This window comes from Puma concolor, chromosome E4 (assembly GCF_028749965.1).
Source record: "Puma concolor isolate L17-30 chromosome E4, mPumCon1.1.hap2, whole genome shotgun sequence".
Taxonomy (NCBI): Eukaryota; Metazoa; Chordata; class Mammalia; order Carnivora; family Felidae; genus Puma; species Puma concolor.
The window spans coordinates 33,308,418-33,330,586 of record NC_141683.1 but is presented as its reverse complement, the minus strand read 5'-3'; the positions used below and the strand labels follow the sequence as shown (position 1 = coordinate 33,330,586).

At 42.5% G+C, this 22,169-nt stretch overlaps 1 protein-coding gene across 1 annotated transcript in view; it reads left to right on the top strand.

The window, feature by feature from the left end:
- The window catches only part of CRB1 (crumbs cell polarity complex component 1), a 215,075-nt gene extending 198,359 nt beyond the window's left edge, over positions 1–16,716 (top strand). The window contains exon 12 of the mRNA XM_086694610.1: positions 15,918–16,716. Within this exon, the coding sequence (XP_086550736.1) occupies positions 15,918–16,133 (216 nt within the window). The 3' untranslated portion in view covers positions 16,134–16,716. The remainder of the gene's footprint in view (positions 1–15,917) is intronic.
- The last annotated feature ends 5,453 nt before the right edge of the window (positions 16,717–22,169 follow it).

Below are 22,169 nucleotides of genomic sequence, written 5' to 3'. Positions count from 1 at the left end.
GATGTATAATTTTTAATTATGCATAAATTTCAAACTTTCTATCAAAGTCAAATTGTGCTGATGTTAGTCAAACCTAATCTAGGCATTGATTCAAGAACCTGCTGATGGAGTTGAAAATACATGGAAACTTGTTAACAAGAAGTACAATTATCTACATCTCAGCAGATAATGCCATGTAATATGCTGAGCTCAGGCAGCTCAGAGCCAATGAAGATCTTTTTCTTTTCCCAACCGTTAATATTTACAGTTGGAAGCAATACATGGCTGCAATCTAAGTGCTGCCCCTAAAAGGGAGTTGTTGGCTTGATACCTTGATTCCTGACCCTGTGAAGCACTGAAACAGCTACCTTCTTAATCATCGCCTGATAACATTGTGTTGGAACTGGAGGGTAGCACATGGCTGTTTTATACAAGCCGCAACCCTGGGAGATTTTCTGTATTGTTTCGTTAGTTTACTTCTTCATAGACATGCTGGGGTGTTAAAAGCATAGGACTGAGAGTTGTGAATTATGGGTCCTTTTCTTTGTTCTCCTGCTGATTTTTTCAGGGTCTGTGCAGGCACTGTTTATAGATACAGCTTACCTCCCAGACACCTACTGTGTGCTAGGCACCTTCCTAGAGCTCGCAAACAAAGTCCTCCACCTGTTGAGGCTTATTTTCACATGCAAAGTCTTCAAAGAAAAACAAAATTAAACTTTGAAAAGCAGGGGCGCATGGCTGGTTATATATGCATTATACATAGTAAGAGACCTGGAAGATAAAATAACCATTATTATTCTACTCTCTGTGTGTAAATATGTCAACTAAAGGTACCACAGTGGAAATTGAGGGTAGATTGGAGGTTGCATCTGTACAGCACTCGACCTAGGATGCATCTGTGCATCCCTGAACAAGGTCTGACAGTTTGGATGCCAGGTCCGCTGCTTGTTAGCTGTGTGACTTTGGACAAATTGCTTAAATCATCTTTTGAATGAGGGAAATCATCGGGGCACCTGGGTAGCTCAGTCGGTTGAGTGTCCAGCTTCGGTTCAGGTCATGATCCCATGGTTCGTGAGTTTGAGCCCCACGTCGGGCTCTGTGCTGACAGCTCAGAGCCTGGAGCCTGCTTCAGATTCTGCGTCTCCCCCTCTCTCTGCCCCTCCCCTGCTCATGCGTTGTCTCTCTCTCTCTCTGTCTCTCTCTCTCTCTCTCTCAGAAATAAACATTAAAAAATTTAAATAAGGGAAATCATCTCGGCATTGTTAGATTTCTGTGAAGATTTAAGATGAGATGCATGTAAAATGCGAGGAACATATTAAATCCTCTGATTTTAATTACTTTTCCTTCCCCCTCCCCCCCCCCCCCCATGTACCACATTCTAGATCCCAAGTATTTTATAGGTAATCCCATTGTGGAAAATGAACTAGGTATCGAGAAGATCGATTGCTCGGGTGGAATGCACAAATAATCCAAGACCTGGTTGTTATCCACGCGGTGGAATTATGTATTCATTCTAGGTTCCTGGAACTAGGAAAAGAGCCCTAAAAAATAGTAGCAAACAAATGTCAGTAAAAGATAACAACGGAACCATCTGATAGAGGACCGACTTCTATGACCCACTTAAGAACAAAGACACCTTCTAACATGGAGGTGGTTTGTCTTAGGGTCTCCCGCACGAGGAGGAGTGCTTGCTGAGTGGAGCTATGTCGTGGCTCCTTTTCTCTTCCCCAACTTGTAGCTGCTCCTCCTCGTGTTGTGAAATCGCAGCAGATGGCTTCCTTTTACACCGGGCGCTGTCAGTGGAATGTAAATGCGTCTCCTTACAACACTGAAAATACCGAGGCTGTGTGTTTAATCTGTGCTGTGCAAGCAGAATGACCCAGAAAAGAACATGAGTACTGAGCACGTTTGGAGAATTGGCATCTGTCCTTGTAAACAGAACTGGGGAGGGTTCTTCAAGCCTAGTGACTAATCACGGTTTTCTTCCTGAGGCTCTTCACACAGTCATATCCCTGAGGACAACTAATCTAAATGGTAGATTGAATAGAAAAGTTACAGACCCAAGGGAAATATATATATATTTTTTTTGTAAAGGGGAAGAGAAGTGCTATTCTGGGGTATGGGAAAAAGAAGAAAGAGATGTACCGCATCACAAGGTTGAAGAAGCTTCATTTATAGTTTGAATTCTCAGTTCTAAGTCTCTTTGGGAGTTTAGAAAACAAAATTTCCCTTTGATTCAGATTATTTGAGTTAATAAGAGGAATATTCTTTTAGCAATTACTTCAAAACCCAGGGAGAAAAATGTATGTAATTCCAGTGTCCATGTCACAGAATATGAGAAAAATGCAGTAATCTGCAAAGATTATCCTGGAAAAAAAAAAACCTTTACAGTTTTAGAATATTTATAGCAAATTATGGAAGTAAAATATAATCAAACGCTTTAACTGGGTTATGGTTATGTCATTTCTTCTTAAAGAGGCCTATGAACTGGGTAGGACACAGAAAATCTGATCTTTTTTTACTAAAATACTAAAAAAATCACTAAAAATCAGTGGCAAAAGGAGAAGAATCTTCATGTGATTTGTCGTTTGAACCTTTTGTAGGAAAGGAACAGAATACTTCTAAGTCCTGTCTTTTCTCGGCAAGGATCTCCTAAACTATTATTTCAAAAGATAATGCAGACATTTTTAATATTATAATTATGTATATACTTAGAGATCCAAAGACATAATATAACCATCTCAGCTACATTGTCTGATCTAATTTTATAATAAGCTGTTAAATTCTGTGCTAAATTTACACCTGGAGATAGGGTAATTTTAGTTTGGCGATATTTTTAAACTAATAGGAAAATGGCGTTAGACCTTATTTCTGTCCCTCCAAAAAAGATTGCTTTATATTCCTCATACTAATGTAAACATATCCTTTTCCCCAGTTGTGTTCTTGGACATTTAGGTGAACTGTTAACAAAGTCAAACATAAGGTTTTTCTGTGTGTGTGTGTGTGTGTGTGTGTGTGTGTGTGTGTGTATGTGTTTTAATCTTGCCAATTTAAAAACCTATAGACTTTTACCAAATGGCTTATTTGGAATTTGAAAGCCTGACTCCTGAAAGGATTCTCTATTTCTGAAACTAAATAACTGTTTTAACATACATCCTCACACTGTGAAGATTCCTATCTTTGCTGGTTGTAAGATACCTTGGTGTTTTAAGTTGCCACCAGCTCATAAATTTTAGCAGTGTTCACTTGGGATCTGACCAATCTCGGTTTTGCAGGATCTGTCTCTATTTAGACATACCAAGTCTCAAACTATTTTGGACAGAGAAGGCCGTGCAGTGAAAGGACTCCCATTAAAGCATGCTCTGTGTTTTTCATCTTACACAAGACAGACTTTGAAACTGAAAGTCCAATCATTTGATGTAAACAGACAATGACAATCGAAATTGCTACTTCTGAGATTATTTAAGAGAAGGTGCAGGGTGTAGACATCCATCAATGAAACACTGGAAGAAAGGGTTTTTATTTCTGCGTTTGCTTTTTAAAATAAGAATAGAGTAAATGGCACAATAGATTATATAAACAAGGACCTCAATGACAAGCTGTCCAAGTTAAAGTAATATATTTTCCATGGGTGACTTCAAGCCACACTTTATCACCTACACGAGGGGAAGCCAATTTTAGTTTGGTCAATAAAATACAACCTCCAGAGTCGGGCCTGGGACACAGCTGACAGTGTGGCAGAGCCTGGTGATTTGGCATCCACTTCTGCCGGGACACAGCAGGAGCTGGCCCGGCTGCCCATCTGGGGGATGTCGGACGTTTCGGTTCTATTTGACTAATAAACACTCGTGCAGGTATGTCAGGAGGGATGGTGCAGCCGGGCCTTCCTGCTCTGCTAATTCGGTGCAGGTCCGAGGTTTAAGTGGAACTAGGTATTCCAAAGCTGGATTTACTGCAGTCTCACAACTGTTGAAAATTAAACTACATGTGCTGCCAGTTAGGGGTGACTGGGGCGTCTCATTATAGGAGGCGATTTTTTTTTTTCCTGAGGCTGGAATCTTTGCTGAATTACTGAGGGACTTACTTGAATGTAGACTTGGACCAAATAATTTTCTGATAAGTTGGCCATAAATCCTCAGTAAAATAAGCTTGGTGTTCTCAGCATATCTGTTGGCTTTTTGATCATTTTTATGGCTTTCCCTTTGCTGGTCAAATTATCCTTATATGCTCCTACAGCTCCTATGACATGGATTAAGTCAACACAAACCAATAGGCCTTCATTACTTTGGCAACTGGTTTTGATTTGGGGGCTATAAATACGATGACACGGACTCGATTACCTTTGCCAACAGGGGATGTGATAAGCCAGAAGGATGTCAGGGATTCGGCACTCTTTTTCCTGCATAATGTGAATGTGAGTGAATTAGTAGCAGCTTTCTGACCAGCTGAAGACAGTTGGAAAGAAGGAAGAACTCTGATAGAGAAAAGAGCCAAAGTACAGCTTTTAGGTCAGGAATGAGGATGCCAGGGGGTCGTGGGGAGGTCCATGAACACCCACCGTGTGCCTGGCACTGTGCGAGGTACTGGAAGCAGGGCTAGGGCCAGATGTATGAGGAAACTAACATTTGATGCAATCCATGAATATCTTAGTGTCTAGTAGGGGAGATAAGACCATCACTGGGAGCAAGATTTACTGGGTAATAAACGCATAGAGAAGAGAGAGATCAACAAGATCTGGAACAGGAGAGGAAGGGACAGTGGAAGAAGCAAGATCTACAAATTTGGGGTTTGGAGGAATGACTTTAAAATATTCTTGTTCCAAGAGGGTTTTTTTTTTTTTTTTTTGGTGGGGGGGGGTAGGAGAAATTGAAACCTAAAGAAAATCAGAAAAAAAAAATAGTATAATGAGCACATGTATACCCTTCACCCAGCTTCACCAGTTTTTGTTTTTTTTTTAACATTTGGCTATCTTTGTTTACCTCTCTGTATATACACACACATTTTTTTTTTCTGTCTATTTAGAAAGTAGGTTGCAGACTTTAGAAAGATAGGTTGTAATACATTATCACTAAATATTTCGGCAACTCTCTCCAAAGAAAAAGACTTCCTTCTACAACCACAATCCTGGTATCACATTCAAGAAAGTTATCATCCCATGTTCAGGTTTCTCCAATTGTCTCAATAAAGTCTTCTATAGACTTTTTTTTTTTTTTTTAATTCAGGATGCAAACAATTGCCTTTAGTTGCTAGTTATCATGTCTTTTTAGTATCTTTTAGTCTCAAAAGTCCATCTGCCATTTAACTCATTTGCTATTCTCTTGCTTTTGAAATGACGTATAAAATCAATTAGCATATTTATCGATCACCTTCTAAAAACTATGCACGATCTGCTCTGTCTCTTTCTGTCTCTCAATAATAAATAAATGTTAAAAAATTAAAAATAAATAAATAAATAAAAACTGCACGATGGCAGAGATGGGGTATAAAGAAACTGAAATATTTTTCTGCCTTACAAACCCCAGGCTGGTAAAGGTCTCTTGGCATAAAAATAGAGAATTAGACATTTGAAGCTGATAGTTTTTATTTTTTTTTTTATTTTTTTTTTTTAATTTTTTTTTTCAACGTTTATTTATTTTTGGGACAGAGAGAGACAGAGCATGGATGGGGGAGGGGCAGAGAGAGGGAGACACAGAATCGGAAACAGGCTCCAGGCTCTGAGCCATCAGCCCAGAGCCCGACGCGGGGCTCGAACTCCCGGACCGCGAGATCGTGACCTGGCTGAAGTCGGATGCCTAACCGACTGCGCCACCCAGGCGCCCCGAAGCTGATAGTTTTTAAAAATATGTATGTATTTTTGGGAGAGCGCAAGTGGGAGAGGGGCAGAGAGAGGGGGACAGAGGATCGGAAGTGGGCTTTGCACTGACAGGCAGACAGCAGCTAGCCTGATTGTGGGTTTCGAACTCACCAACCGTGAGATCATGCCTTGAGCCGAAGTTGGTCACTCAACCAACTGAGCCACCCAGGTGCCCCGAAGCTGATACATTTTTAATAAGGGGGTACAAGTCATATGTGCTAGGGAAGAACCAGCAGAGAAAATACATGACACTGCTAATGTGATTCTGGCTCCTAACTCCACTGAGGGAGAGGAAATACAGTTCCGTGGAATGGTGTGTAGGGGGGGTTCCATGCCCAGGTTGGGTAAAGACTTTCCTGACAAATGAGCTGCTACTCCTCATTCTATTTTGCCCCCATGTGTGGCTCTGCGTAAGCACTTAGCCCTCCCTAAATCTCCCCAGGGAAGCAGGAAATGTCCCAGCTCCCCAGCCATGCTTCTTGCTCTCCCTACCACTGGATCATGGCGTTTCCTTCTGCCTTAAACACTTTCTTTACCTTATTCTCCCGTTGACTTCCTTTGAGAAACTTGAGGGACATCATGGAGTCTACTTCCTTCCCCGTTTTCTTTTCCCTGTACTCACCTGTAACATAACACCTCTCTTATGGAACTGTGGTTGCTTGTATAGCTACCCCAACCCCCAGGCACTACCACTAAATAGTGGGTTTTTAAAGACAATAACTACGCCTTTGAATACCTTATGTCCAGGACCTAAGGTCCTGAAACTTTGAAAGCATTCAGTAAAACTTATGTGAGTGAGTGAATGAATGCATGAAAAAATGAGGGAATGAATTTCACTACCAGTAAACTTTCTGGGCTGTTATATAGAACTCTTCCTATGACTGACTGAAAAGAATTTAATAATGCGTTAAACAGAGCAACAAGCATTACAAGTGTGGGAGTCAGTAACAATCAGCCCCTTTGTGCAAAGCATTGTACTTTGTATTATTGAAAAGTTGCAGAGGAAATAGATACTCATTCCTTACAGTCCTAAGGGGAGGTGTGGAATGTGGCCTAACCCACCACGAGCGATAGCACATTCAAGTGCATGCTACATGCCGTGTGGGCCCAGGTACGGCTCTCCTCACATGTATGGTGAGCCCTGGGCGTTGCTATGTAAGAGACTCTGGGAGTAGAGACACATGGGCTTCCTGGGGAGGCTTTGCAAGTCGCAGAGAAACTTCCAATGGTGTTCTAAAAAGAGAAGTAGGGGGCACCGGGGTGGCTCAGTCAGTTGAGGATCCGACTCTTGATTGTGGCTCAGGTCACGATCTCACTGTGTGGTTCTTGAGATCGAGCCCAGCCTCGGGCTCCTCACTGACAGCTTGGACCCCGTTTGGAATTCTCCCCCTCTCTCTGCCCCTCCCCCGCTCGTGCACCCGCTCTCTCTCTCACTCTCTCTTTCTCAAAATAAATAAGTAAACTTTGAAAATAAGTGAATAAAATAAAAAGAGGAGAGTGGGATTGGATAGATGGCACGTCTCAACATGAAGATGTGGCATTGGCAGGAGCAGATGATTCCTAGTTGCGAAGGGGTAGAGAGCGTTGCTGGGCAGAATGCAGGGTGCTAGTTAGGCTGTAACTGATTCTGTCCTTCACGAGGAGACAGGGGACGTTAATAAAGGACTTTGACTTAAAACTTAGCCACTTAGGTTTGACACTGGCAAGGTTTGCTGCAGTAAACTTCCATCGGGTTCCAAGGCAGCTAAGCAAGGTGATTGATTGATTGATAATTTATTGTTTATAGGGCTGGCTGGATGATGTAGATTGTGGGCGGGGGGGGGAACGCCATGGCTAGAGGACAGTTTAATTGCCCAGGTAAAAGAAAATTAGGTTATTAACCAGACTGTGACTGGGGATGCAGAAAAGAGAAATAGAGCAGTAGGGGACTTGGTTCTGAGCAGGTCTGGGTGTGGACTGACGCAGCACTCAAGTGCATCGGGACTGAAAAACTGTAAATGTTAGCAGCTCATGACACTGTGTGATTTTCATGCTGAGTCCGTACTTAACAGCCACTGCTTTCTGGAATGAAGAAAGAAATAGAAGAAAAAGGGAAGGCGAATGTGACTGTCCACTCAGTTTGACTGAGACCAAAAATAGGCCAGGATAAAGTCCAGTGGTTCACGTGACAGAGACAAAAAGAACGTTTCATGTGTCCAAAAGGATAACTGGCTGCTGGTTGGATTTTTTATTTTAAATCCTCTGTAACGGCCCCTGCTTGTGCCCCCGGATGATAATTTCATCCTGGCTCTAAGAGGCAGGAAAAGGTAAAAACAGATTATTTGTGGCTAATTTCACAGAAAGGAATGGTGTCCAATATCTGGCTTCATGCCCACCTGGCTCCTGGGTTCCGTCGTTCCTTATCTGCCCCACCAGTGTTGGCCAGTAGCACCCCAGGGATGGTACCTACCCTCTAGCGGGAGTGTGAGAGCGGGCCCCTTCAGTTCCTCGGTGAGACACATGCTAAGGTTTGCATTTGGCAAGAACCCCAAGAGGGAGAAGTTCTGTGCAGACGAAATCTCCAGCTCACTGCGTGCAGCTGGACAAGCTCTTCCGCTTTTAACTCCCTTCTGTCAAATGGCACTCATTGCAGTGTCTCTGTGGGACACACTCTGTTCCAGGCACTAGGGAGACAGATGGGAGCAAAGAAGACAAGCACGTGCACCTTGATGGAGCTTCCAGTCTAGTGAGGGAGACACACATGAACTACCTAGATGTCACAAGGCATTATGTGATGGAGAGAAATAAAGCCGATTGCAAATAGAGGGTGATGGGGAAGGCCTCCCTGAGAAAGTGACGGGAAATGATCATCTCCCCCCACCCACACACACACAAGTTGGGTTGTTAAGAGAATTAAAATGGTTTCTGTGTGCACAACATCTGGTAAACCCCTGACCCAGGGCCGGCAGAAATGGTAGCTATTATCTGTAAACAATAAACTTACAAAAAAACACAATAAAACCTTGACTTTGGGCTGTTGGGATTTAGTTCTTGTATGAGACAGAGAGGGAGAGAGAGAGAGGGAGGGAGAGAGAAGTGTTATTCTTAAAGCCTGTGTTCCTAGAAAAACAATTCTATGACTTATATCACCCGCCTAAGGAGAGAAAAATATGAAAGCAATGTCTCCAAACTTACAACTGCCTCTCTGCCCCTGCCTAAAATCTGACGTCTTAAGCAAGAAAGAGGTTTGAGACATCAGAGCAAGAATTAGAGACCCCGTGCCTCAACCAGCAGGGCCAGAGTTTCATCCACCTAGTGTATTTCTCACCAGCATTGTGTTTGTACAGAGTACGTGCTTGATAATTATTTGTTGAATGCAGGAATAAATGTGTCCTTTTGTGATCAATGTCACAGCGCATTTCACAGCTCAGAAAAATTGAGCTCTTTCTCTGAAGGTCCACAGGAGGACCCGTGCCGTGCTTGGGCTAAGGCATAAAAGACGTTGATGCTTTCAAGTAGAGCTAGAACATCAAACGTGCAGCCTTATGCTGGATCCAGTTCCGGTTTCTCATTTATCTCCCATGTATCCACACCAGATTTCCACAGTAGCTACTCCAGACTTTTCAACGGACGGGGTATGGAAATCACTTGGGAAGGTTCCCAGGATAGCACCTTCCAGTGCTGTGGTTGGCTGAACTCTCCTCTCAGCCTGGTTTTTCCATCCCCAGACTCTGGTGACAACTCCAATCAGTATGGTCCAAAAGGAGTGTGATTACTTGCTGAGAATTAATGAGAAAGACCTTATACAGGATTCCTTTCTCTAGTGAGGGGCTTCACACGCCAAGGGCAATCTTCCACAGTCCTTGGAGGGAGCTGGGGCTCACCATTGTTCTGTCCCCAGCAATCCCAGGGAGAACATGAGTGTTTCTGGGAGCAGCAGAGCAGAAGAGACAGGGCAATGCCAAGGGGAAAAATGCTACTCGGCTTGCAGTTTGGACACTCTGCCCCTCCTCGGTGCCCTGCCACCTGCCTGCCTGCCACTTTGAGGGAAAGGTCAGTCACTCTGTGATGTCTACACTTTCTTCAATCACTAAGCCTTTTATTCAGGGAAAGGAGCGTCTGACTGAATCACTCCCTCATTGTTCCAGGACACTTTCTAAGTCCTCTCTTGGCTTTTCCAGGACCCTATTTCCCCCCTTACAACTGTAAAGTGGACAGTGCGTGTATTTATGGTTGAAAATTGGCTGCTGTAGCGAGTTTAATTTTAAAAACAGAGTTCTGGCATATATTCAATATTACTATGGAAATGACTGTTTCCAGCATTTCCCTGATAAGTGATAAAGTTCAAGGACTCAAGTCTGTGTGGGAGGTTTCTCACATCCACCAAATTGAAGACCTACTTGTTGCAATAATATTTAATAGGAACTGCTCTCCTCAGTCTTACATATGGAATGTTCTTCTCTCTCTCTCTCTCTCTTTTGTGTGTGTGTGAATTTGTGGGATGAGAGTTAAAGACATGTCCTCACTTTGCTTTGGCTATATAGATAGGAGATAACTATTATAACTGGCTTTAAAAAAAACACATCTTTAAAGTAATTTTTACATTAATCACAGATTCTCATAATAGTACATAATGGTCTTACTTGGCTCCTCATGTAACACAAAACACACACCACAAACCAGTTTCAAAAACTCACATATTGAAGCTGGAATGTAACCCATGATCCAACAGGCATGTTCAAACATTGTAATTTCCCATCTTAAATTGCCTCCATGTATGTTTACATAATCTATATAATCGAGTTCCAGGAAGGATCTGAAGCAGTTCACACCCCTATAGTGTTTTCCAGGAACCAGTTTTAAGCCACAAGCATCACCACTGTTTAACCACAAACCTACTTTTGCTGATTTTTATGGAACCCAGGCCTGAGAGAAAGAAGTTCGAACAGGTGGTAACTGTCACATGAGTCCTTGACTGTCCTCACTTGAAGTCAAAGCTTTAATGTTTTCGCTTGGAAATGTGAGGTTGAGTTTCCCTGGGAAATTCTAGAATGCTTCATCTTTTTCCCAGGCTCCTTCCAATGTGTGTATTGTTCTCACATTCTTCCAAATGCTCTCACCAGCCCTAAATATTGTGACAGGCAGATCCTGAGGCTGCGGACAGAAATGGTCTCATTTCTTACTCTTTCCAGGCAGGCCAGCTCATTTTGTGTTTTCAAAATTAGGTGAGCTGTTCAGCAATCAGTGAGGGCCCAGTGGATCCCAATGGGCCAGATTGCACAGCCTTCTGCCGGCTCCCCATCAGCACCCTGGAGCTCGGCCTGGGTGCTGACATTTCACAACGGTTTGTGGACGGGAAGAGTCCTGAAACCCGAGCAGGACCAGGGAAACCAGCCTGGGAATGCTCACTCTGGGTAATAATAAATAAGATTCCCCACAAAGAATGAGTTCTCCTTCTGCGTCCACGCCCTGTGAGCAGCTCTCTGCGTGCCTGAATGCTACAGTACAGAACAATTTGGAGACCTGGTAATTCCTGTCCCCACTCTACAGGTGGGGACACTTAGCATATAGATGTATGCCACACCAGTGGCCACACTGCATTTAAACCCATTTTGGTTTGTTAGCAAGTTCCTGTTGTGTCTGGTCTTACTTCAGAAGAAACACAGTATTAAATTCCTTTTCAAGAATTAAAAAAACACACACACACAAAAGCCAAAAACGTATGGTTCCAGCATATTCCAGCATACTCTCAAGTGGGAAGAATCAAAATAAGGTTTGACAGTTTCACCTTAGAATTCCAGAGTGTCACCTTGCCTTGGGTCATATGTAGGCCACAACCAGTCAGTGTTTCAGAATGAATCCTCTTTGGGGGAAGAAAAAGAAAAAGAAAAAAAGAACACTTCTTTATTTTATTCTGCAAATACAGAATATAAAGTAATTCCAGTTTAAATTATCACATATAAAATATACATTTAAAAAGGATATTAACATGATCACTGAATACAGATTGCATCATGTCACTAACCAAAGAACCTTCCATGAAATGTGTAATTAATTAGGGGTAGGTCTTTTCAGAACAAGGTTTTTCACAGGTGCAGTGTGAGCGCACAGCCCATCGGGGCAGGTCTGGCCTGACATCCGTGCTGCTTTTCAGGACAGTCCGGCACCTGGAGGCCCCCGTCAGCTCGTGTGTCAGTCACAGCAGCCTCAGTTATCAAAAGACCCATTGCAGTGCTGTATATTTTAAGCACAGTTGAAGAATAGCTGGGCAAAAAAGGGCCTTTCAACCATGGGAATTCAAAAGCAAAGGGCCCTCAAGAGGCGATTTCAAAACCCTACTCATTCAGCTTTATTCCAAAGCTTAATGACATGCTCTATTTGATATAGTTAGGCGAACTGTTTCATCAAAACCTTTATCTGGAGCTTGGAATTGCAATATTAGGTTCGTAGGTTGGCTCCCTTGGCCATACTGCAAGGTACTGCGGAGTGCTGGTTTACCTTTGACAAGTACATAGAACCGGCGAGGTTGATAAATGACATAGGAAAGGCCACTCTTATTTTTATGTGTTGAGAACCTACCATAGGCCATGCTTTGTGTCTTTTGCATTCAGTTTCTTTCCTTATTCCCACCCTTTGACATATAATCTCCAATTTTATAGGTGGTGCAGATGAGTCTCTGAGAGGCGAAGTGACTGGCGAGTGTTCACACACACTGAGCCTCAAGCGCGGGACATGCCTCTCTAAGCTGGAGCCTTAACCATGCGTCCCATAGCAGGTGGTGACAGGCATCTCAAGCCTTGAATTTGTGCTTGCGTTCTTACATTTCTGAGAACAGTGAAGCCACTGTGGACAAGGGTCTTTGCTTCCTTGTGGGTCACAAGGTATGTGAGGTAGATCAGCCCTCTGGTTCAGCCAGAACTGTGGTTCTCACAAGGCCTCAGGCTACGCCCCATAATTCCCTCCCCCTCTTTCCCTGCAAGGCAGCAGATGAGAGGATCTCGGTTGCTTTCGCTTCCCCAGTGTAATCAGACTTGGGGTGAATGAGAAGGGCCCAGAAAAGTTCATACAAGAGAAGCAAATCAAAAGCCTTGTCTCTTCTCTGTTTGGGTGTAGACACTCCCAACTCACTCGTGCAGGAGCGCAGTCATTTCCTCCTGAAGATGACACAATTTACCGGACAGATTAAGATTAAGCCAACATCTAGGAACAAGAGTGTACATTATCTCAAGTTCCCTACATAATACCAAGGGTTTTTGCTGGTTGGGTTCTGTCTTTCTCAGACTTTTGACCTTTCAAGGCCAAGTCTATGGCTCTAGTCATGTTTCCCAGCACATGGTTATCTTTGCAGACAAAAGCTGTAAGGACTCACAAAAGGATGGCCACACAGTATGGCAGGAGAACTTGCCCTGTAGTGGAGGTAAACTATTTTGCTCAAAAACTAGGCTTCTGGGGGTGCTTGGGTGGCTCCGTCAGTTAAGCGTCACATCGGCTCAGGTCGTGATCTCCCAGTTTGTGGGTTCTATGCCCCATGTTGGGCTCTGTGCTGACAACTCGGAGCCTGGAGCCTAGAGCCTGGAGCTTGCTTCGGATTCTGTGTCTCCCTCTCTCTCTGCCCCTCCCCCGCTCACACTCTGTCTCTCAAAAATAAATAAATGTTAAAAAAAAATATAAAAACAACCACAACAAAACTAGACTTCGGTGGTTTTGAATTCTCTATAGACTTTACTCCTAAGCTCTTATAACCCAGAGTTTTTTTTTGGAGCAATGTGAAAAGTGGAAAGAGGGGAGGAATTATTTGTATCTGTTAGCACCACATGCCTGAATGTTTGCCAGGCACCAAAACTAGCTTTTTCAAACTGAACTCATAGTCTTCCTGCACAAAACTGTTCTTTCCTCCTGTGTACCCCGTCACAGTTGAGGATCTCCCATCCACGCAACCATCTAATGTGGAATCACCAGCCATCCTTATCACTCCTCTGCTGCTGCCCAGCCTTGCACAATCTAAGAGGGAGCCACTCTACCTCGAAAGTCTCCCTCAACCATTCTTCTCCTTCAATTCTCATTCCGTTGGTAAATCTAGACCTAGGTCATGGCTTGTCATGACTTATAAGATACACTCCTATTTTATCTATCTCCATCTTCTCCCCCACCGTCACCATGACCATCCATCACCCTGTAACCAGAACCAGATTAATAAAACACGGATCGGATCACATCATTCTACTGCTTAAACTCCTTCGGTGCCCCCCACCCCCCACTGACAAGAAACTTAAGTTTCTTGTAAGATTAACCTACTTTATAGTTCTATCTCTTACCAACTTTAAAATCTTTCCCAATTCAAACACACATTCTTGGACATTATCTTTGGTCACATTGGATTTCTTACCCTTGCCCCAAACTCTAAGGACTTTTATGTCCCTTTGCCCTTCTTATTTCAAATTGTTTTGTCCAAGCAGAATTTCCTGCTTCAAATATTTGAATGCCTTCTCACCTTTCAAAGCATAATCACATGCTTCATTCCAATATTCCTCCAACTACACCCCAATAGAGTTCATTTATGACACTATCATAATCTTTATTTATATTGTATTATGAGCATTTGTTGAGCATTTGTGCATGTGTGTGTGTGTGTGTGTGTCCCCTTGCCTTCTCCCATCACCAGAACCTGAGCTCCAGATCCCAAACTTCGAATTCTCTTTGTATTTTTATTTCCTAGCTCAATAAAAGGTTCACAGTAGATGGTCCATAAATATTGTTGAATGAACAAACGAGCTAGTGAACCCCATTTGAGCAGGAATGACATTCAGTACAGCTAAGACGACACTGTGAAGATGTACAATATTATATAATTGTATGATAGTTGAAACTCAGGCACAGTGAACCAAAAAAGGCTAAGAAGACTGAAGATATTTAAAATTCCCTAGGAGGTTCAAATAAACAAAGGCTCCATATATAACAGTAGCTTGGTCTGGTAACGGGGTGGGGGGTGGGGGGCGGTGGGTCACAGAGAAAGCTAAATGGAAAGCTAAACTTGTGTAACGCTGCTTTTACTGACAGGCATATTTCTTTGAAAATCAGTTAAAAAATTCATATAGTGACTGCTTCCTACCCGTCATATTGCTCTGCAACTAAATCACAGCCTTGGGTTACCGACTGCTAAAAAGTGTTTGGCAAACACAGTGGAATGAACGTTAAATACACCCCTGTGTACAAGTAACACCCCCGAGAGCCCCGGATCCAGCGCCTCCTGACAGGGCTCTACGCGCAGTTTTCTGTTTCTAGGTGTTTGGTTCCACATCGAGCTCATGTGTTTTTACAACCATTCAATTGTCACATCGAATCCAAATCAAAGTGACGACTGGTAACTGCCTGCAAGACTAGCACATTGCAGTTCCTCCTCTGTCTCGGGGTCTTTCCCATGAGACCCAACTGATTTAATTTGCTTCTTTTCCCCCAAAAGGCTGTGAAACAACTATTTCTTCGATCCAAAACCAGAGCTTCTGGCAAGGGAGGGAAGATACTATGAATGTTTGTATAGCTATAGAATGACTACAAATATGTGTGGTTATCTTTTGCCTTTGATGTCCTACGAATGATCTCAGTCACAGACATTAAGAAGCAGAATAGAGGAGGTATTTCATGCCACACTTTCTGACTCTAGACCTTAGGTGTTACCTATATAGTCATTTTCTTTTCTTTTTTTTTTTTTTAATTTTTTTTTTTTCAACGTTTATTTTTGGGACAGAGAGAGACAGAGCATGAATGGGGGAGGGGCAGAGAGAGAGGGAGACACAGAATCGGAAACAGGCTCCAGGCTCTGAGCCATCCGCCCAGAGCCCGATGCGGGGCTCGAACTCACGGACCGCGAGATTGTGACCTGGCTGAAGTCGGACGCTTAACCGACTGCGCCACCCAGGCGCCCCTATATAGTCATTTTCATAGGACCTGGGAATAAGAAAATCTGACTTCCCTTTAGTACCTTGGTCTTTTTACAGAACTGAGCGGCACCAGCATTCTGGTTGGTTTTCATTCCAGGGTGGTTCCATCACTCTGAACACTTACCTCTTCTCTATCATTCACATCACAATTATTTCAATCCTTCCAGTTGGCAGATGACCTGGTCTCGGACATTTTCACCGCCGTCGGCTCAGTGACGTCAGCCTTGTTGTTGATCCTCTTTCTGGCGGTGGTCGCTTCCGTTATTGCCTCCAACAAAAGGGCAACTCAGGGAACCTACAGCCCCAGCCGTCAGGAAAAGGAAGGCTCTCGAGTGGAAATGTGGAGCATGATGCCACCCCCTGCAGTGGAGAGGCTGATTTAGGAGCATCTGTCTCCTCGAGAAAGAGATCTACACACTCGTGAACGTGATGACTGTATCTGAGCGTCTTTCCGACATACCTGAACATATCAATTTACAACTGGGGTCTCATTGAAACAGTGGGAAAGATTCCTCTGGCCACCTTAAAGACTTTCATGGTGGCTCAACCTGACATCATTGTTTTATTATATTAACCAGTGACAGAGCAATGTTTTCATGCCAGTGATCTCAGCCTCATAATTAGCAAAAGTATCTTCCAGAGCAGTGTCTTCTGGGAAAAGCTCCAGTCACTTAGTGTCTGGATAGTTAAGTGCCTATCACTTAAACTTTTTACCCCTTACATCCTGGGGACACCTTCCTTAGTTTGCTCATTAGCTGGAAACCGCATTTTTTTTTTAACACAAAAATGACAAAATACATTTCTCACTCTTCCTATCCTATGGTGAAAGATTTTAGTTGTATGTATACCTACAATGAGATGTATACTTTTCCCGTTTAATCATGGGTTCAAGAAAGCCATGGGAATAACCTATGTTTAAAAAGTGACCTAACGTCAGCTAATAAAAATGGAAATGTGGCTAATCTCCTTTCTGAGTTGTTTGTTTGTTGGGTTGTTTTGTTTTTTGTTTTTGTTTTTTTTTTTTTTTGCATTTTGTGATACTACATGTGACACAAAGTAGCCTCAAGGTGCATTTGAAGAATCCTCTTGTGAATTAGATCTTTTAACTAGATCATATCAAGCATTACTTTTGAAGTCATGGCTCTCTATAAGGGATAGCTGAAGGTCAACACACTTCCCTAGACAGAAAACAAGAGGAAAACACGAATTCTCAAACCTAAAAGATCAAGCTTTTTCTTTCCAACTGTTCTTTAATAAGTCAGAGTCAGTGTCAAATAGTGACATTGTCTACAGGTAAGAAAGAACCCCAAAGTGAGGTGTATGCACTTTAAGGGGTACGTGTGTAAGACTATCTGTGGGGTATGGAGGGAAAATACTAGGCCTTTTATTTCTCTCTATATTTTTCCCCGACGATTTGGTTAGAATTTTATGTATGTTTTGAAATTAAAACATTAAAGTAGCATACAGATAACAGTTTGTATGTAGTAAAATAGCATATAAATAAAAGTTATAATAAACATGTTTATTTCCATATATATATGGAATATATATATATATATATATATCTGGGGTATATGCTCAAAAAATTCAATAACATGAATATTTTAAAATCTGCTCTAGAGCAATCCATCCTTCTCAGCTACTGAAGGACATCATTCCAGAAATTGCCCCTCTCTCTTCCATGTCATGTTTTTCCACCGAGCTGGATCATTCCTGTAGCACCAAACATGCTGTCATATTTCCTATTATATAAAATTCTCTCCTGCAGCCCACTTCAGTTACCATCCTATTCCTCCCCATTTCTTTTAGCAAAATATCCCCAAAAGAGTTTTCTAGACTCTCTGCCTCTCCTTCCTTTCGCCTCATTCTCTCTTGAACTCAGACTAATTTGGCTTTTGTCTGCAGCCCCCTCCATGAAATAGTTCACGTCAGGGGGGGTCGCTGATGACGGCCACATCGCCAAATACAGTGGTCCCTCCTTAGTCCTCGCTAACCTGAGCTCTCAGCAGCCTTTGAAACAATTGTCATTGTCTTCAAGTACTTTCCACCCAACAAGACACCATTTCTTCTTGATTTTCCTCTTACCTCACTGTCCAGCTTTTCTCTGTCTTTTTTCTTTTCTTTCTTTCTTCTTTCTTTCTTTCTTTCTTTCTTAGAGAGAGAGAGCATGTGTCTGCTCTCAAGCAGGGAAGGGGAAGAGGGAGAGGGAGAGAGAGAATCTTAGGCAGGCTTGACATCCAGTGCAGAGCCTGATATGGGGCTTGATGCAGGACTCGATCTCATGACCGTGAGATCATGATCTGAGCTAAAATCAAGAGTCAGGCACTTAACCGACGGAGCCACCCAGGCACCCCTCTCTGTCTCTTTTGATCATTTCCCCTCATCTCCCTGACCTCTGCTTTATCACAACAAATCACATATTTTTTTGCTATTTCCCCTGACTAGAATTTAAATTACATGATGACAAGAAGTTTTTTTTTTTTTTTTTTTTTTTTTAATTTCACTGCAGCATACTCTACCTAGAACAGGCCTACAACACCATAAATATTTTCTGCATAAATGAACAAATAATGAATGACTGGTGTACAAATTTGTACCTGGTACCAGAAAATCCCAGAGTGGCTCAGTCGGTTGAGCATCTGACTTTGGCTCAGGTCATGATCTCACAGCTCATGAGTTCAAGCCCACGTCGGGCTCTGACAGCTCGGAGACTGGAATCTGCTTCGGATTCTGTGTCTCCCTCTCTCTCTGTCCCTAACCCACTCACATTCTGTCTCTGTCTCTCTCGAAAATAAATAAACATTAAAAACAATTTAACAACTTCTTAATAGAGGTTTACATGGGAAGGATAAAAAGAGTTCTTGCTTAAAGGAAAAAAACGTAGTTGAGTTTAAAAAACTACCAACTAAAAAAAAAAAAAAATCAGAGTAGAAGTTGGTCCTATTGGGATTAACACAGGTAAGAAGAAAAAGATCACAGTCAATGGTAATATTTTAAGTTTAAAAAAGACGTCTAGTTAATCTGGCTATTCACCCTCTTACTGTGTCCAGTTTAGGGATTTGGGCAGGAAAACACATTCAAATATATGCATGAATGAATGCATGCAAGCATGAATAAGTGAATTGTTTCATGTGGATGCTCCAAACACAGGAGGTAATTTACAGGCTGGCCCTGCAACCCAAATCTCTACATCTTTGAACAAGCTTATGCAGGAATGCTTCAAAATTAGCCCCAAGGAGTATTTATTCTGAAGTATCTTTAACAAGATAAACCTCACCTTTAGTAGAAAAATCCAGCATCACCAGGGTTGGTGCAACTTTCGCTTGATACATATTTTTGCAGTTTGTGTTAACTTGTTTTCAAAGATGGCCGAAACCATTTCTCTAGCACTCAGGCTCTTTCGCACTGCGACATTGCCAGCCCTCCCATCAGGAGGTGGAGTCTGTTTGACTTCGACCTGCGTCAGGGCTGGAATGACCAAGAGAACGTCATGGAAATGGTGCCAGGTGCAAAAGGCTTGCAGCTTTTTTCCCTCCACTCCTGGATAGAATGAAAAAACCACGTGGAGAGAGAGGCCCAGCTGTGCCAGCCTTCCCGGCAGAGCCCGCTTTCAGCCACCATGCCTGCTGGATGCAGCCACATAGTGACCCACGTGAGACCAGAAAAAAAAACAAAGAAACACAAAACCCCAATCAATCCACAAAGAGAAATAATAAGTCATCGTTTGAAGCCACAAGGGTTTAGGGTGGTTTGTTATACAGCAACTGGTTCCAGAGATACAATTATTCACACCAAGGAGGTCAACTAAGGAATATGGCAATAGGCCGCACTTCTCTGATTCTCATTTCTTTGGTTCCAAAACTGTTGCCCTAGGAACGAACGAGCAGACTATGCAGTATTTATCTGCATAATAATTAGTACATTATTAATAAAATATGACAAATGTATGCCTGATTTCTCTCAGAGTGGAAAGTTAGGTGAGGATCCATTAAATGCAAACACAGCTCTGGGTGGCGCTAAGGGTCACAGTCCTTCCAGGGCAGCTGCTCACAGGCTTGGGACAGGGGTGGAAAGTGGACACAGTCGTCCTACTTCCTGCCCTGGGTGAACGCTGGCGGAAGGCAGCCAATGGATAAAGCACATCTGGTGTGTGTTTACGAGGAGTGATGGGAAGGCTCCTTCAAGCGGCCTCTCACAGGGCTCGTGTAGTCACGGTGAGTGCAAAGAGAAGCAGGAAGTGACAAATGATCGTAACTTGAATCAGCTGTCAAACCTGCCCCTCTTTTACTTCCTAAAATAATCACCGCCTCACAGGTCCTCTCGCCCCGGGTAGCCATGATTATGACTATTACCAATTAGTATTAGTGGTGGTAATTGTAGAGGTAGAACTAGAAGACATCATTGTAATGATAATTTTGATTATTAGAATGATAATGAGGGATCCTGGAGGGAGCTCCAGCTAAGGGCCCAGGCTCTATTTCCCTTGCTGCACTACATGCAGCGTGTCTCATTGAAAACCTTAGGACAGCTCTTTGAAAGAGAAACTTTCGTCCTCCTTTTAAGAGCCTCTAGAGACTAAGGTTTGAGTTTCTGATCTGCCCCATCCAAGTGATGTGAACTGCCCGGAAAATGGGAACAAAATACTTCTGTGTCTCCTACGCATATTATAATGCTTATTAGTGTCGAACACTTAGCTGTAAGCACACAATGTGTAGCATTCGTTACTAGCATTCAGATAAGATGTCAGGAGGGCTAGTGGCTAGCACAGGTAACAGTTTCTTCCACCTTCCACTCTATCTGCTAAGCAAACCATGCGAGTAACCACTCTTCTTCCCCTCCTTAACATCCCCCTGTGATGTATTTGTAAAATAAGCAGGTTTTGTGCAGAGAGAGATTATTTTTTCACATCATTCCCATAAGTCACAATGGCCCCGTGATGGCTCTCCCAAAGAAATCACTTCGTCTGTTAAGACTGACATGAATTGTACACACTACTTATAGGCTCTCAATAAAATGTCAGAAAATAAATCAAAAGGTCTCAGGTTTCTCAGTCCCCCAAACAACTGACGATAAGAATAATTTTTTTAAAAAAGTTTTGCTTTAACAGACATGATTTTTCCCCCCAGGCTTTGAGGGATTACTTCTTAAGCCTCTTTTGTTAAGAAATCACAATCATCGAGAACATCAAAAGCAAGAAAGATTGACCCATGTATTTTGATGTAAATCATCCTTTTAATGATGATTAGCTAGCCAGCCTCACCTGGTTTTATGCTCTATGGGGTTATGATTCAAACCATGAAACTTTCCTTAATTCTGGAGTGAATATGACCTTTCACATTTCAATCTGCTTCCAGCAAAAGTGCAACTTTACTATTGCGCATTGCATCGAATAGCGCTGAAAAAATTCATGTTTCCAATTTAGGCCCATTCTTCTGTGATTTGGTCCCCAGGCTTCACTTTACATGGTTCCAGAAACCTGGGAACAACATCCATCAAATATATTTGGCAGCAGTGGCCTAAGGAAAGCTGCTTTAAGAACCAGTCCCAGAGCCTTCTGATACGGTGGGTGACAAGGTGACAACATCTCCTTGAAAACTGCTCCCAAATCCATCGTCCAGCTCTAAGTGGAGCACCTCTTGGAGGTACTCACGGTTTGCAGGCTGAGGCCTCAAAATCAGAGCTCATTCGGGGCTGAAACAAAGCAAACCCTGAATGGAAACAAGTGTATGTTGTTAAAAGTCCCCAGAGTATAGGTGCTCGAGAACCCTTTTGTGACTCAGCCCTTTCTGTCATGGGTTTGAATATGTCAAGTCATAGGTCAATTCGTTCAGTAGCCTGCTCAGCATCCAAAAACCTTTTTCTGCTTGGGGCAGTTATCCACAAGGTAATTCTGGGTTAGCTTCCCCATAACAGAGGTAATTCAGAAAACTTACTTTACCAGCTCAGCCCTGCTTTTCTGAAAAAAAAAAAAAAAAAAAAAAAAAAAAAATGCTCTCCATTTGAACAATTTGGGAATGCTTAATTTTGCAAAAGGATAAACAACTAAACACTAACCACCAAGAGTAGGTTTAATTTGAAAACATTTTGTTATACAGAAAATTCAGTTAAGCCTTACTCTTAAGGTTTCCCTTATGGAGATCTTAAAATTACTAGGTCCCTGAGGTCCAGAATACAGACATCTTCACAGGAACCCAGGATCAAATTCTCCTAAAAGTCTTTGTTACTTCTCTAACGCATTGGTATTTCATTTTCTGATAGACAGAAGGGAAGCCAGGAGGTCCTCTTGACTGGTGATCAGAATAGTACGTGGATTTCAATCCAACATCCCTCTATGGCCAAGTACTAATGTAGTTCAAATATTGAATCTGTAGTAATAAGACTTAAGTGTCTCAAACTGAAGAGAAATGAGGACAATCTAA